The 16,004-nt window shown below is 40.0% G+C and overlaps 1 protein-coding gene across 3 annotated transcripts in view; it reads left to right on the top strand.

Annotated features, from left to right (window-relative positions):
- The window catches only part of st6gal2 (ST6 beta-galactoside alpha-2,6-sialyltransferase 2), a 60,466-nt gene that overhangs the window by 9,149 nt on the left and 35,313 nt on the right, over positions 1 to 16,004 (top strand). The window contains exons 1-3 of one of the 3 annotated variants that reach the window (XM_020712813.2): positions 10,530 to 10,867; positions 11,827 to 11,878; positions 11,958 to 12,934. In XM_020712813.2, coding sequence (XP_020568472.1) covers positions 12,028 to 12,934 — 907 coding nt within the window. In that variant the 5' untranslated portion in view covers positions 10,530 to 10,867; positions 11,827 to 11,878; positions 11,958 to 12,027. 3 annotated transcript variants of the gene reach the window in all.

Below are 16,004 nucleotides of genomic sequence, written 5' to 3'. Positions count from 1 at the left end.
GGGCCTAGATAACCTAAAAACCCACTGCACCTGCACAGGTGAGTCCCTGGATGGGTGCCTGTGAATGAGACGTTAGATTGGTAAATCCCTCCACTTTGAGCTACAAAACCAACCAGAAAACCAACCTAACTCCGCTGGTCAGGGTCTCTTATTCTCTTAAATTAATATGTTTTAATTTTGATCATTTTTGCTCTACTCCACTTCTTTGGGTTTTGACACAAATGCGCATCCTGTTTGACACCAAGACTTTTGCCTGTTGTCAGTCTGTGCTGTCTTAAGTACGCTTTGTTTTGTAGTTTTCTTGGCATTGACTAAAATAAGAAACAAGTGGATGAAGAAAAAATTGGTGCTTTTGTGAGAGTTTCTTTTTGCATCGACCAGTTTATCTTTTTTCTTTGTTTTCATTTCTGACTGACATGTTTACATGTCTTGTAGACAGTACTATTATTGTTCACATGCTTTTATGGATATTTTTGGGTCTGAGTCTGAGCAATCGTTTCTCTCACCAGCTCTTATTCCTCTGAGGAGAAACCTCCATCTTTCTGTCCTAGCAGGATGTTGCATGATATTTAGCATGACAAATTCCTGTCAAGCCTAAAACGGTTCTAGTCTTTTTGTGGGGATACAATTTCATGTCTAGATTGCACTGTGGAGTCTTTTACCAAAACATGTAACCAGTGTGACTCAGAGATAAATACTTGGTACTGAACAGTGCAGGTGAAGTTGAATGTGATGTTACAGCTGTGTCTTTCCTCGGTGAAAGACAGAAAAGAAACCCATGGCCTATTTTTTTGGCGGTGGACATTGTTTCGGAAAAAGCAGTTTCTATAAAAACACGTTTGTTTGAGGTTTCTTTGGGGAAAGTGCTCTGTGCTTTCTGGGAAGCCCAAGAGCCGGGGATCGAATCACATCTGATCCTGGGGGTGTCCGTGTCCCTGTGGTGTGGGTTCTGGTCCTTGCCCCTAAACGCCGGCCTTATAGAAAGCAATGGGTGAGCCTGGTCGGCCCATGGTTACAACACTCCTTGTGGACCCCCACCGATCTTGGGCGTCTTTCTCCTGGGCAGGGGTGTCTGGCCCCTGCCTTGCTCTTTCCTGGACCAACCATGGACTGGGTGGGTGGCTACCTGGAGCGTAGGGCAGGTCTCCCTGGGGTGGGGGTGGGGGGATGCCCAGAACTCCTGGGTAGTGGTGTGTTGCTTGTTTGGGGCGGGGGGTGTTCTCCCGGGGTGGGGACCCTCGTTGGGCCCTCCTGGCGCGGCGGCGGGGGGCGGGGGCTTCTCTCTTGGCTGGGCTGGGGGTTGCACTCTCTGTCCCCCTGTGCCTCCCTGCTCTCTGGCTTTGGGGACCCCTGCGGCGGTCCTGCTGGCCCTGGCCTGGGTGACGGATGGGATTGCTGATGACAGATGTGGCGGCTGTTCTCTGTCTGCTGCCGTGTGGGTGTTGGGGGGGCCCTGGCTGCCACTGCTGCTGCGGCGGGGGTCTTGGTGTGGGGATGACCGGGCGCTCTCCCTCCTTCTTTTCGCATTCTATCATCCACCTTAGAAGAACATGGACACTCACTCGAGCGTAGGTGCTGTCTAAAGCTTTGCACAGGTGGTTTGCGTGACTGAATGAGATGTTTTACATGTGTTGGTCTGAATGCATAAGTATGTGTATGTGATGTTATTTGTATTGTTAACATGTTGACATGTCTTGTATGTGAACATTTCTGGAGCCAACAGGTATGTTTGTAACATTTGAGTGTGTGGACAGGCCCCGCCCCTTTTCGATTTGTATTACAGTAAACCCTTGTTTTTCGCGGGGGTTACATTCCAAAAAGAACCCGTGATAGGCAAAATCCATGAAGTAGAAACTTTAATTTTTTTTACAATTATTATTCAATTAAATACTATATTATACATTGAAAAGAAAGAACAAACCATTTTACAGGCTCAAGCATTTGTTTCACTAATAAAAGTACTTTAGAAACGTATTTTTTAACAAATAACTTCTGTACTGTCAAATAATAATTTTAATCATCATTTTAATCATCATTTCTTCTTTTGAAACCCGCGGAGCAGCTGTGTTTGTTCGGGAGAAGAACATAGTGATAAGCAGTTGTTGTCGCTCTTTTTTATTCTTTGCAAAAAGATCCTTATACGCCGACATGCCACCATCAAGAGATTTTGCACGAACGTTATGTAAATTTGGCAAGCTCTTTTACGTACATGCACATATTAAACTGCAACGTTATTGACGCACAGGTAGAGAAGAAGCGGAGTGACTTTTTAGCCAATCAGATTACTGTCACAATGCACGATGCAAATCCGTGAAGTAGCGAAACCGTGAAAAGTAAACAGTGTTATAGCGAGGGATCACTGTACTTGTAAACCTGACTGTAATGATTATAAACATCCAGCAAATTATGCTTATGCTGTTTCAGGGTTTTACCCCCCACTTCTTTATTTCACCCGCCTACCCCCCCACTCTCTTCTTCCTCCTTTTCTTTTCCGTCCGGTCCAACACAAAAATTGCTACAAATATAAGTAAGATGAAAAAAGTTTACCCTAAATTACAAAAGGGGTTAATTCAAATATACACCTAGTGTGTCAGAAGATTCATAACCCCCATTGTAACAGTAAAATATGTCCAAAATAAGAGGCTCAGCTCTCAAATGTATGCTCAGCTGTTAGACAGGACAAGTTAGAAAAAGAAGAAAAACAGGAAACGGATGACTTCTTGGGGGGGAGGTTCCTCTCCTTAAGCATGTTGTGCCGTTTCTCATGTCATTCGTTTTTGAAAAAAAAGACAGATTCAAAAGAAAGACGTTCTGCCACTGCACAATTCTGTTTGCAGCCACCAAAAATGCAGAAGTAAAAACAAAACTTGTGGGCGAGCCTGTTTCAGGTTCAAGGTATTCGCAGCTGTTGCTAAAAACATGCAAAGCCAGTGAACAGGACCAACTGAAAGTTGCTTGTGAAACCCTAAATCAAGCAAGCAGCATATCCTTCCTGAGTAAGGGTTACACACCCGAGATAGGCTGTGAGAAAAAGGCGTCTGTTGTGGTTTAGCCTCAGCAGTGTGGTTGCAGGTGTTTTATAACTACTTTTGCTAGATTTTTTATTTTGTGAGTATATTTTTAATTTTTTTATTTAACCTTTATTTACCCAGGAATTGTCCCATTGAGATTAAGAATCTCTTTTTCAAGGGTGTCCTTAGGAGGGCCTTGAGGCCTTCTTGTTTTTTTTTCCTGGGGTGTGTTCAGTCAGTCATATTCTGCACTAAGGTTTTGCCTAAAAACAAAACGGAAATTAGAGGAATAAGCTGTTACAGTACAATTTAATACTCTAAAAGATGCATTTTGGTGAAGAGAACTGCAGATTGTCTTCCATGAGGACATGAAAACATTTGGGGTTGCGATGTCAACCGCTAACAGACGCTGGGGTTGGGAAGCTGCAGATTTCTGTGCAAGCCCCTGCATGTTATTGTTGAACCGGTTCTAGCTGTGGCAACTGCAATGCATTATTGTTGAATCTCACTTCATCTGAAGTGAAATCCAACCTTATATCTACCTATTAAAAAAAAAAAAGGAAAAAAAGTAATGGGTCTAGCATAGTAGAACCAGCATTTGCTCTTGCCAGGCAGATGAAATACCAGTGCACGCACTCCTAATTCTGTGCTGTGTGGGTACAGTATTGCTCAGAAATCTGACTGTAGAGCTGGGCCTGCATCTTACATGAACAACACCAAGGCAGAATGTAGGTCACACGTGCTGGAAATAGAGAAAGTGGATCTGAAGGAAAGAGGAAAGACCCTCATTATGGACATGTATATTATAACTGTGTAGGATTATACGTTTTACTGTGAACCTCATGAGTCGGCCACAAATTTTTATATATATTTTTCTTAACAGACCCAGACATTTTATACTTGCAATGTCGATATTGTTGTTGTTGAGTAGGCTTAAATACGCTACAGCTTATGCCTGTCTCCTGTTCAAACGTGGTTATTGTTCTTAAGCTCTGTCAGCAATCGTATACATTTATCTATTGATGTTTATATATGTTCTAGTGTGAAAAAAATTAGCTAAATAAAAATGTCAAATGTGGGAGAACTTGCAAATTCCTTTTTTGCTTTGCTGTAAAACGGCACCTGAAAAAACTCTGAGTTAAACTCAGTATTGAATAAATACTCAGAATTTCAAATATCGAGGATGAATATTTGCGATATCTGAGATCCCTGATTGGCAATCTTTATAAATCTAGTAGAGTGTAGTAATAATAGGCTTCAGGCAATGGAATGATTGCTCTGAAATGCAGAAAAATGTTTGATTTTAAGGACATAAACTAAACAAACTGTATGCGCTACTTTCAACAGATGTAAATACGTCTTCAGAGTAAAGATATTTGTCTACTAGTGGATGCATCAGAATTTGTCCAGACCATTTCAGTTGTTGCCTCACAAATATACGTTTTTTTCAAATCGTGGGTTTTTATCTGATCTTGATCCATCACGGTTTTAATGTCGAAATACTCAGAAATACAGTTTCAATCCTAAATTCTTTTACATATGTCCTCCATTCTGAGAAAAATGCTACAAGAGCCTGTTTAAAAACACAAAAAACACAATTTTCATTAAATTGTGTCTTTGTCTAGATATGTTAAAATTAGAATTTTGCAATTGTCTTTGCTATTGGGTGTTTGGTCACGTTAAAAATAAGAATATCATGGAAAAGTATTTTTATTTCCATAAGATCTATTAAAAAAAATAACTTTCATAGAAAATACGTTTAGGGGCCACTGTTTAATTGATTTCAAGCATTTATTTACCTTTTTTTTTTTTTTTTTTTTTTTTTTACATAAATTGGGGTTCCAGCTCATAAAACCCATGAAAACAGAATTTCAAAAAACTAGTGATAAAATAAACTTAAAAAATCTGTCTGGGGAAAAGAACTTTAGTCAACACTACATCTGGGTTCGTGTGAGGTGTTGCATAATATAAAATATTAAATGCTGAACCTGAACTTCTAAATGAAAATCTTGTAAGCAGCAGAATAAAACAGTTTTTCTTTTCAGAAGTACCAACCACTGTGGTTTTGATCACAGATACAAACACATTTTGCTTAAGGCTCTAAAGTAAAAAAAAACACAGGTTGTTACTACAGCTTCTAACTTAACGTAGTCAATCACAATCAAGAAATTGTAGTTCTTTGAAAGTGTGGGGGGTTTATGACAGGAGCCTGCAGGCCAGTAGAAATTATAACACCAGCTGCTGGAGCCCATCTTCGGCCACAAGTAGCCGGGATAGATAGGCTCCAGCAGCCCCGGAACAAACGGATTAGAAGATGAATGAATGAATGAACTTGGGTTTTGTCATTGAATTAATGACTTGGATGTGTGCGTGACGTTTCACACACAAAGCAGAAAATGTCTTACTACAAGTACAAAGCATTTTTACAGACACACAAATTTCTTTTTACAGTTACACAACTTTTTTACAGATGGGTCATTTTTTTCTACAGATACAAAATCAATTTATAGACACAAATCTCTTACAAGTACAAACCTTTTACAGACGGACAATACCTTAGCAACAAATCATATCCTTTGCTTGCCTCAGGCTATAGTCATCTGGAAAGTCCTGAAATGTGTTTTTTGTCGTTTGCATTTTCAAAATGATCTTTTTGTAGCCCTTGAACCCCCATCTTACCCCACCCTAACTGTCCATCATTCCCACACAGTCCTGTTCCTTCCTCCGTCACTGCAGTTCTCTCTGATTGCTATCAAGTAAGCATGTCTGTCCATGTATGCCGCACAGTGGACACGCCGTTGTGTAAGTGATTGATAGCCATGAGGTTTCCTTGTTGTTGACTTTGCCAACAGAAAGATGTGTAAATGTTGGGTTGGTTTTTTTTTCGGGGGTTATTTTCCAGGTGCACATTTTTTCACACGGTGACATTTAGCCTAATTCCGCTGTAGGCGCGTTTATACCGACGCACAGCAGGCTGCCGCCTGACACCAACACCATCTGCTAGCTGTGAGGCTTCCCGGAGGAATGTTTGTGCAGATGTGTGCGCTTGCTTCACTTTCCCCGCTCCCGTGCTGTTTCTGCTCCCTCTGTCCTCCTGCTGGTTCCATCCTGCTTGACCCCGGCGAACAGGAGGATCGGGACGTCTGGAGGGTGGGGGTCGGTTAAGGGTGGGAGAGACCCCAGTCACCGCTGCAGCTCTCTTTAGAAGTCTAGAGCTCCAGAAATGGGAGGCTTTAATTAGGACTACACAAGGCTTAACACTGTCCTGTGTCCTGCTACTCTCTCTGATGAGAAGAGTCCTCCTCCATTAGGAGGGCAAAACTCATGATTACACCAGGCTCAGAGGACTGTGAGGCAATTTAATGCTTCATTTATTCACCTTTGTCACTATGTTTCACAGTCAGCTGTACGTTTGTTGTAAAGAAGGATCAAAATCAACAGGAAAAAAAAATCCAGTTTGATGGTAATAGTAAAATCTCTGATTTTATTTATTTTAATTCGATTTCCGATCCCCCTCCCCCCCACTTAAGGAAAGCAATAAGTACAAACGGCAGACAACTTAAGTTAAATTTTGCTTTTATTTAATCAAACGCAAGACAATTGTAACCCCCATTTCTGGGATGAATAGTAAATAAATGATGAACACACTCTTGGAATCAAAGTCCCAGCTGTGTTTAAAGTGACACTTTGTAGTCTAGACTAAAAGGAGACGAACATTCACCTTGAGAGTAGTACCATTTTCTAAAGGATTAACAACACAGCTCATATCTGGGGTCTAAGGTTTAAGTTAAATTAAGAAACCCCGTCTTCTCCACGGTAGATATGGGTAACATGTCTTTGGTACCTCAACAGTTCTGCTATCGGTACTGGAGAAGTCGCATTTTTTTGTGTCCGACAATATATAAACTAGAGAGTGAGTGAGAGCGTGCACATGTGTTGGGGGTCCGCGTTCATGTTTGGTGTTATGGAGTGAAGGAGAACAGTAATAAAAGGTTTCCCCAGGTTTGTTGTACTGCTGCCTTTGACTGTGATGGGCTTTAGGCAAATGTTGCAGTGTGGGAGGGGGTCTCTTGCTCCACGTCTGTGGCAGTAAACCCAGACCAGTTCCAAACAACAGATGATTTTATTCCTTTCTTGGGAACAAACTTCCCACTCTCACCTGTAGCCATGCTGTCGCTTGCTGTTTAGTGTGTGCCATGATGTTGTTGTTTGTCGCTTACCATACCGCCGTGTGAAACTAACGCTACGGAAGCTCTGGGGAGCCAAAAATGCGCTATTACACAAAAACTCGATTTAGTTATTTTTTAAATCGCCCGTAACAAAATAATTCGAATTAATTCATTCAATTGATTTTTCGCCCAGGCCTAGTAATAGTGTTATTTGAGATTTTTTGATATAAAAATGACCTGTTCAGATCACATCTTTGGGAAATGAAGTTCAGAAACACAAAATGATGGATGTCCTGCATTCACATTAGGCCTGCACCATATTAGGAGAACTTGTGATATTAGTGATCAATGATGCAATGACAATATGAGTTGTGATTCATGAACAAATAGCGAAACAACAAATGCATCACTACCATTTCACTGAATGTTTTATTTAAATGAAAGTCAACATAACTAATAATTATACTCCAACTGACTCTCGTCTATAGGAGGGAGGTGTCTAACACAAAAGGGCTCCATCTGATTGGTCAACAATGTGAAACGGTCCATCCGATTGGTCAAATGCGTAAAGGACTCCGTTTAATTGGTTAAAATACTTCAAGCGGATTGATTTTATGCTGTCTTTTGCCAAATGCGTATCACACCAGCTAGTATCGCCATGACGATATATTTGTGATTTGCTGTGCAAGCCTAATTGATATAAGTGCTCATGGTGTCTAAAAACATTCAAGGGACTTCAGTGATTCAAATTCCATTGCAAGTATGAGTGTGTCTGTGATTTATGCTTGGTTAAATTTACATAAATGAAAGGAAAAAAAAGAATGAAATATGTTCAAAATAATCAGCTTTTGCTTTTGCTGTCTTGTTGGCCAACCTGCTATACATGATTTACTGATATTTGTGGGATTGGCACACGTTATCAAACTTTCTTAAAAACTCCCCAAAAAGAAATGTATACCGCGGGTTATGCTGCTACAGCTAAAAAAAGCTTGAGCATATTTTTATTTTTGGGTGGAGTTGTAAAATCAATAGAAACAAAGCGGAAACAGTGACGAGATCAAGACGGATGGTAGACAAAAGTAAAAATGTAATTAAGTCAGCAAAAGGACCACAAGCAATAACCTCTCAAAATGAAAGAAAAAATCCAGATAGGTCGAGGAGGAAACAAGCAGACAAAGGAGTTCTGAACAAATTGTAGCCGATGGAAAATCTCCCGAGGCTTTTAAAAAACCACGGCTCACTTAAAAGAAACAGTCCCGGACTGTGATGAGTTTAAGAAAAGTAGTAAAGAGAAGTTTAACAACTTTGTCTTACTTTCAAATTTAAAGCAAACCATGTATTGAAATGCCATTTTTTAAATATTGTATTGTAAATTGCAAAACGCATTTCCAAAATGAAAGATCAAATTGCAAATTGAATTGTCGATTGCAAAATTCATTAGCATTTGAATTATGAATGATCAAAAATGCATGACAATTTAAAAATGCAATTGATTTTGTTTGTTTTGTTTAATGTTTTATTTTTAAAAGTCATATTACTCATTTGCAAATTGAATTGACAACTGAGAATTGCATATTACTGTGGATCATGACTTTAAAAAGAAAACTTCCATTAACGACAGTCTGCTTGATTAAATTGACATAAATAGATGAGAAGATGGTGAAATATGTCCAAAATAAGCAGAATACAGACTTTTTCATCTCTGGTCTGCTGGCAAACATGCTCTGTAAGTTTTACTTGGATTAGTTCCCATTTGCATGTTTAGCAAGTATTATTAGGCTTCCACATAACTTCATAAAAGGGGATTTTAAAAAATGCCCCAAGCAAAAAATACTGACGATGTAAAAAGAAGTCCAGTTAAGAAAGGAAAGAAAGGAGGTCTGAACAAACTGGAATCAATGGAGAATCTCGTTGTGCTTTTAGAAAAGATAAATGTAAACTAGGGCTGCACAATATGAGGAAATCTCACTATTTGTCATAATGGTGATCAATATTGTAATTTCAATAAAACTAACAATAAAGGAACAAATAGCAAAACAACAAAGTACATCATTTTCATTTCACTGCACCAGTTTAATTTAAATAAGAGTCAACATAACTTAAATTATACTCCAAATGACCTTCGTCTTTATAGGAGGCGAGCATCTAACAACAAAGGCTTCCATCTGATTAGTCAAATGCATAAAGGGGATTTATTTGATTTTTTTGAAATACTTAAAGCTGCCATAAGATTGTTTTAGCACATTTAAGGTTACCATTTATTGCAATTTTCCCCGACTTTAGCTAATATGCATATTGGACAGCTTGATATTGTGATAATGATAAATTTGTGATTTATTGTGCAGGCCTTAAGGAAATCAACCGAAACCTTTTAAGATAAGAAAGCAGAAAGTTAATGTAAGCTGAAGGGAGGCATGTCCTGGATTATTATGGTAAATGGCATGTTTTTAAATATCGCTTCATTGCCTTAGAATGCACAAAGCGCCTCACCGTCACAGTGTCATTCACCCATTCACACACAAACTGATGGCGGCTCCGCTGCCGAACGCTGGCGCCAACCTACTGTATGTGGGGTTCAATGTCTTGCCCAAAGACACTTTGACACATAGGAAATCAAACCTGCGATCTGTAGAGAAAAAGAACAACTTGTTCCACAGACAAAACAATTTGGCATTCGATGAGATATGCGGCCAAAACAAGCCATTTTAAGGAAAAAAGAAAAGGAAAAACACATCTTATTTACCTGAAATGCTCCAAATCTCTGCTTCACTATTTAATTTTCAATTCAGTTTTTTCTTTTTTTATTTTCCACAAAACAACAAGGAAAGGTGTAGAGAACTGTGGTGAGACCAGCCATGTTGTTCAGCACTGAGGATAAGAACGGAAGCAGAGCTGGAGGTAGCAGAGATGAAGTCTCTTTGGGAGGGACCAGGATGGATAGGATCAGGAATGAGTGCATCAGACAGACAGCTCATGTTAGAGGTTATAGAGATAAAGTCAGAGAGGACAGACTGCGATGGTTTGGACATGTCCAGAGGAGAGACAATGAAGCTATTGGGAGAGGGATGCTGTGTCTGGAGGTCTAGAGGACGACCATGGAGGAGATTTATGGATGCAGTGAACGAAGACATGAAGGTAGCTGATGTAGAGGATGCAGAAGACGGAGTCAGATGGAGGAAGCTGATTTGCTTTAGTGACGCCTGAAGGGAAAAGCCAAAAGAAAAAGAAGAAGAAAAACCAAAGGTTCCTTAAATGAGGGAAATGAAAATGGAAAAGAAAGAAGAAAACTAGTTTTTCTGCCTCCTTTACATTTTTTAGATGAAACAAAAACAAATTTGAACCTAAAATATTTGTATATATTTCTGTAAGATAGCATTTATGTATCTTTGTTGTTTTCATCAGTATGTATTTAGAATAACCCAGTTATTGTCAGTTTTGTGTTTTATTATAAAGTTTGGGAACCTGGAATTAAGCAACATGGTTATTTTTTGAAGGTGGTTTCTGTCATGTTCAACATCGTAGCTCCACCCGGGCCAATCCTACAGTCTCCACCCGGGCCAGATATGTCCATGTCAACATCAAACAAACACCCAACTCAACTCATTGATTACTGAAAAAACTTACACCTGCATCTTTGTTTGGTCTGATTCCACTCCAGCTCCAGAAACCAAGCCAAAGACACAACTGGTATGGACTGATATTGAATTAAGAATATTTTATGTTGAATGCTGGCTATTGGTTATAATTTGAATTTCATGAGCATTTTGATGTGTTTGACATGTTAAGTTTTGAAATGTTAAATTGAAATTCGGATTTATGTCTTTTAAGGTTTTCAACCTATCATGTTCATCTAAAATCAGAGAGCTACCTACCAAAATAAACACAAGGTCAAAGCAAAGTAGATGTGTGATTGAGTCGTTTCCATGTCCTTTGGAAAACATGGTCTATTGAGTCAGACAGGAGCTGGGGGAGACCAAAAGACTTGACAGTTTCTTTTACCTTTTGGTCAGCTGCTAAATCAAATAGTCCTGGTTTGCTGAAGCGGCACATATAAAAAAAAAAGACATGTGACAGTGGGAAGTGGTGCTTTTGTTTCTATGTTGGTCAGAGCTCAAAAACAGGAATTGTTTAGAGGATTTGCTCGTGTTTGCAGCTTAACGCCAAATCAAGCCGAGTCCAGAGAATCAACCTGGACTGAAGATGTGATCATGAGAAAAAAATGTGTGGCTTAAACAGGATTGCCTCATTTATCGTTCCACAAATGACCTGTGACGGTTGAAATCCACCAAGTAGGATTATTGATGTTTTTCTGAGACAGACACAAACATTTTCACACTTTTCTCTCTTGCTTACACTCTTTAAGGATGAAAACCAAGCTCTAATAGTGATAAAAGATTTATATACTTCTCGCGAACTGAACACATAAGGTCTTCAGCCAATCAGGACGCAGAAGACTGTTTAAAAGGGAAAAAAAGCATACAAAACGGTCATTGTATCCACTATACAGCGAGATTGCGAAAGGTGAACTGCGATATACTGAGGGGAAACTGGACTTTCTTGTTGGTTTGTCTCAAACTGTTGAGATGTTTTTTTCAAAGCCTCAGACTTTCATGTCACCGCTCATGAAGTCCGCTTTTTGTTTTTAGGGTCCTGTTAAAATCCCGGCAGCTGCATGGAGGGGAAGCATTAGAATTCCAGGTAAGTGTTTTAGTGCTTCTGCTGAAGTCCACATGTTTTCTGGTCTTTTGGGAAGTTTAACTGTGACCTTTGCTTACAGGCCCTCCAGCAGGCTGTGGGGCTTTGTGCTGGTGGGCCAGCTCAGCAGGAGCCTGTTTGAATGAGAGTTGATGAGGTTCAGCATGAGGCAGTGGAGGAAGCTGGTGCTGGCGGCCATACTGGCCTGGGCCCTCCTTTTCCTTGGCCTTCTCTCCTACTTTCTGGACAACCGTGTGGAGGAGCCTCTGACTCCTGCCGGCTCCTTGGTTTCCCAGCATTCAGACACTCGGCGGCTCACCTCCATACAGTCCTCCCAGCAGCAGCAGCAGCCCGTCCCGGGTCTCCGATCTGAGCAGGGTCTGAACTCAATCAGAACTTCTCATGGAAACCAGCCGGAAGCAGGAGTTTTGTCCAGCTCTGAAACCCCAGGGAACATGGTGAACCACATTCCAAGCAGTTCTCCCTATCAAACTTATGGAAGCCAGGAAGCAAACCATCAGAATGATTTGGACCCGCAGAGTCTGGCTGCCTGGTCCTCCTTCGGTACACAAAACGTAGATTCAAACTTCAATATTGCATCACAGCATCGTGAGAGAGCATCTCAAAGCATCTTCAGCAACAACGTTGAAGATGAAGAGCTGCCAAACGAAATAAGTCCTTTAGTTGAGAGGAGGGCCGATGCAGACAATGTGGTGCAGCACATGTGGAGGGGCACCGTGTCCTCTGGCATGCTGAGTCCTCGACTGAAGCGAGCCATGAATGACTACATAAACGCCAACAAACACCACGTTTCCTACCAAAGGCACCGCAAGGTCGCTCGCAGCGCAAAGGAGCTGCTGTGCCAAATGAAAAACCAGTCCCAGCTGAGGACGGTGGACGGGTCCGAACAGCCTTTCTCCTCGCTTGGCTGGGCTGATTTTGTGCCATTGGTCCCCCTTCAACGTTGGAACAAACAGCGGGGGGGGCGCAGCTTCAGGACCTGCGCGGTGGTCAGCTCCGCTGGTGCCATCCTGCACTCAGGCCTGGGCAAAGAGATTGGTGAGTGGTCACAATCACTTTTTATTTTCAGGTATTTTTGTCATCTGTCTTTAAAAAGAAAAAGAAAAATCAGTTTCCGTTTCTGTTTTTCTAAAATAATCTTGACAAAACAGATGAAAGTCTATTTTAAATACTTTTACATAATTTTGTCAATAATTCCTTATTCTATTGCAGTCTACCACAAGTAAACAGTCCAACTTAACTAACTACATTTGCCTCAATGCCTCACTTGAGTGAGCATTTGGTGCATATAAGGTGAACCACAAATTTGTGTTTGTATCTCGCAAAATTCATACACAGTTGCGTAACATTTAAGTAATAATTATGTATAAACTACATTAAATACACATAAACTGTGTAATTTTCAACCAACTCAAAATTTTGAACAGCTTATAAACTGAATTCACGTATACACCCACTATCTGAAAATAGGGGTGTGTATTGTCAAGAGTCTGGCGATTCGATATGTGTCTCGATATTTTACCGGAACACATTTTCTTTCTTTCTTTCTTTCTTTTTTTTTTTTTAAATATGACTTAAAAAAAAAACTCTACCTGAATTTCAATACATCTTCCATTGTAATAAAATTGTCAAATTCTATTAATTCAATGATCACAATGTTAAGCACTGCAACTGTATCTCATACATAAGTTGCTTTTACCCAAACAAATTTGTAGTGCTTTTATTTTGGTAACTTAAAATATAGAAAGGGAACAGTCAACATTGTCTGATTTCCACAACAATATATAAAAATATATATTTTAGTATAAGAAAAAAATGAATGTGCCCCAACCAATACGCTTCTGAAGTATGATTGAGGGAATAAAGTGCTGTTTATTTCCAATATTGCTAACTGTAGCTTCTCCAGTACTTTCAAATGGAGCGTGAAACAGGAGCCTGAATGGTACTTCAAAGATAAAGGAGGAAACAAAAAACACTAATTCTAAAACAATCACACAAACAATAAAGTGTGATGATGATGCAGCAGCATGACAGAATGAAGGAAAGTTGCTTTAATGTGGCAAAGATGCTTTGTTTACATATCAGTCTGCACTGCACCGCTGCAGCCACGCTTTCTTAAGTCAACCGGTAAAGGTCATCGCCTTGATGTTGGCTTTTCTTCCGAGCTTTGTACACATCAGTCTGATTGATCAGGTCGCTAAACTAGAATCTTTTGCTGGAAGGTTCTGCAGAACTTTTGCCCGCTTTGCCGATAGCATTGGCCGCTGTGCAGCTGCTGTGCTTCATTCTTATCTGAGCCCTCTAAAAAATACTGGAGTCCGCATTTTTATATGTTGCTGGCAGCAACTTGGTATAGAGTTTCTGTTTGGTATCCATCCCAAGCAAAAACTAAGTAGTTCATGTCTCATAACAACGACAACAAGAGTCAGACGCTGAAGGACGCTCAGAAATAATTAAATAAATGTCGCCCTGACAGCATTTTGAATTGATACGAGTATCGCCAAATGAGTTATCGCCATATATTGCAGAAACGATTTTTTTCTATCACCCCTAACTTAAGCCCTCGACGGACGTTTGTGCACGAATGACGAACGCAAGAAACACTTATGAATTACGTATATCACATATTTATCACGAAAGACTGAAATTTCCTATTCGGACATAGTGACTGTGTGGCATGGCTTTAAAGGGAACGTAGGATTATTGTGAATGTGATCCTTTTATCGTGAAGTATTTGTAAGGATAATGTAAGTTACACGCAATATGATGTACTGCCGTACCGTACTTCTGTCCAACAATGCCCTTTATGAAGCCATTAAAAAGATGCACGGGCTGGCTCCTTACTCTCCACACAGGCAAGTACAACATTTCTTATTGCATATTGAACGAACTCAGTCTTTTGTTTAAAAAATTTTCTGCTGCAGGCCTTCATGCAGGAGGCAAGCACGAGCTTGTCAGATGTCAGCTGTTTGTGGCATTTTCTCTTAAAGCAAAGTGGGTTTTTTTCAGCCTTTTGCCTTTAAATTTTTCAAAGGTCAGTATGAAAAATATCAGCTGATTATCACATACAAAGATAAATATTGCAATTGTCCTATGTAGGATTTCCCCCCATAGCTGAATAATTGATTTATGACAAACAATAAACAAAATATGGCAATAAAAAAAGACGAAACACAAATAGATCAAACCCATTTCAGATATAGTATATAACGTAATATTTGCATTATAAAATAACAAATATGTGAGTAGATGATGCCATCTTTTTTACAATGTTTTTACTCATCATCAAGAATTTACTTTTTGCCAGAAATATACACAGATGAAGTTTTGCTTTGAGAATTTTGTACGTGCTAAAAATAACCCATGATTCGGAGTCGGATTGTACATGTTTTAAGGCTGTAAAACTCATCACCACACACTTTCATTGTACAGAAATGGACATTTTCACACTTTTCTTCTCTTGCTTAAACCCTCAAAGTTCAAACCTTCGTAGAAAAATGAGTTGTTCCGAGAAAAATGATCAGAGAATGAAAACAGAAATGAAACTGAACCCATTCTGTAAAGGAGATACGGCATTGGAGAAGATTGATTGACTAGGTCTACAGCCAATCAGGATACAGAATACAGAGTGCTGTGAAAACAAAAATGCATGCAAAATTGCACTGAAAAAAATCAGCGAAACGGCAAAACCCCGAAAGGTGCCATATGGGGGAGGACCACTGTATGGCTACAATAGCTGCGAACACATTAGCTTTGGAAACAGACATCATGACTTTGATGAGCGCCTCTGTCAGTCATTTAAACCCCAGTGAAGTCTTTCCTGTGGTGTTGATATCCGCTCAGTTCACAATGAATGAATGAATGAATAAAGAGGCGGGTAAAGTGAACAGCTGCAACAGAGAATAGGAGTAACAGAGGGGGCGGCAGCGGTTGATAACAACTGAGGTTGTTAATCTCCCCCTGGGAGAAACGGAGAATATTTTTGGGCAGGGAAACCTCTGGATGTTTACCACCTTCACTCCGCAAAACTGTTGCACTTGCCGGCCTGGATTGGATCAATTTTAACCCTTACGTGTGCCTGGAAAAAGAAGCAAACTACCCAAACGTA

Source organism: Oryzias latipes, chromosome 21 (genome assembly GCF_002234675.1).
Source record: "Oryzias latipes chromosome 21, ASM223467v1".
Taxonomy (NCBI): Eukaryota; Metazoa; Chordata; class Actinopteri; order Beloniformes; family Adrianichthyidae; genus Oryzias; species Oryzias latipes.
Note: the sequence above shows the minus strand (reverse complement) of the source record. Positions and strands in the feature narration are given on the sequence as shown.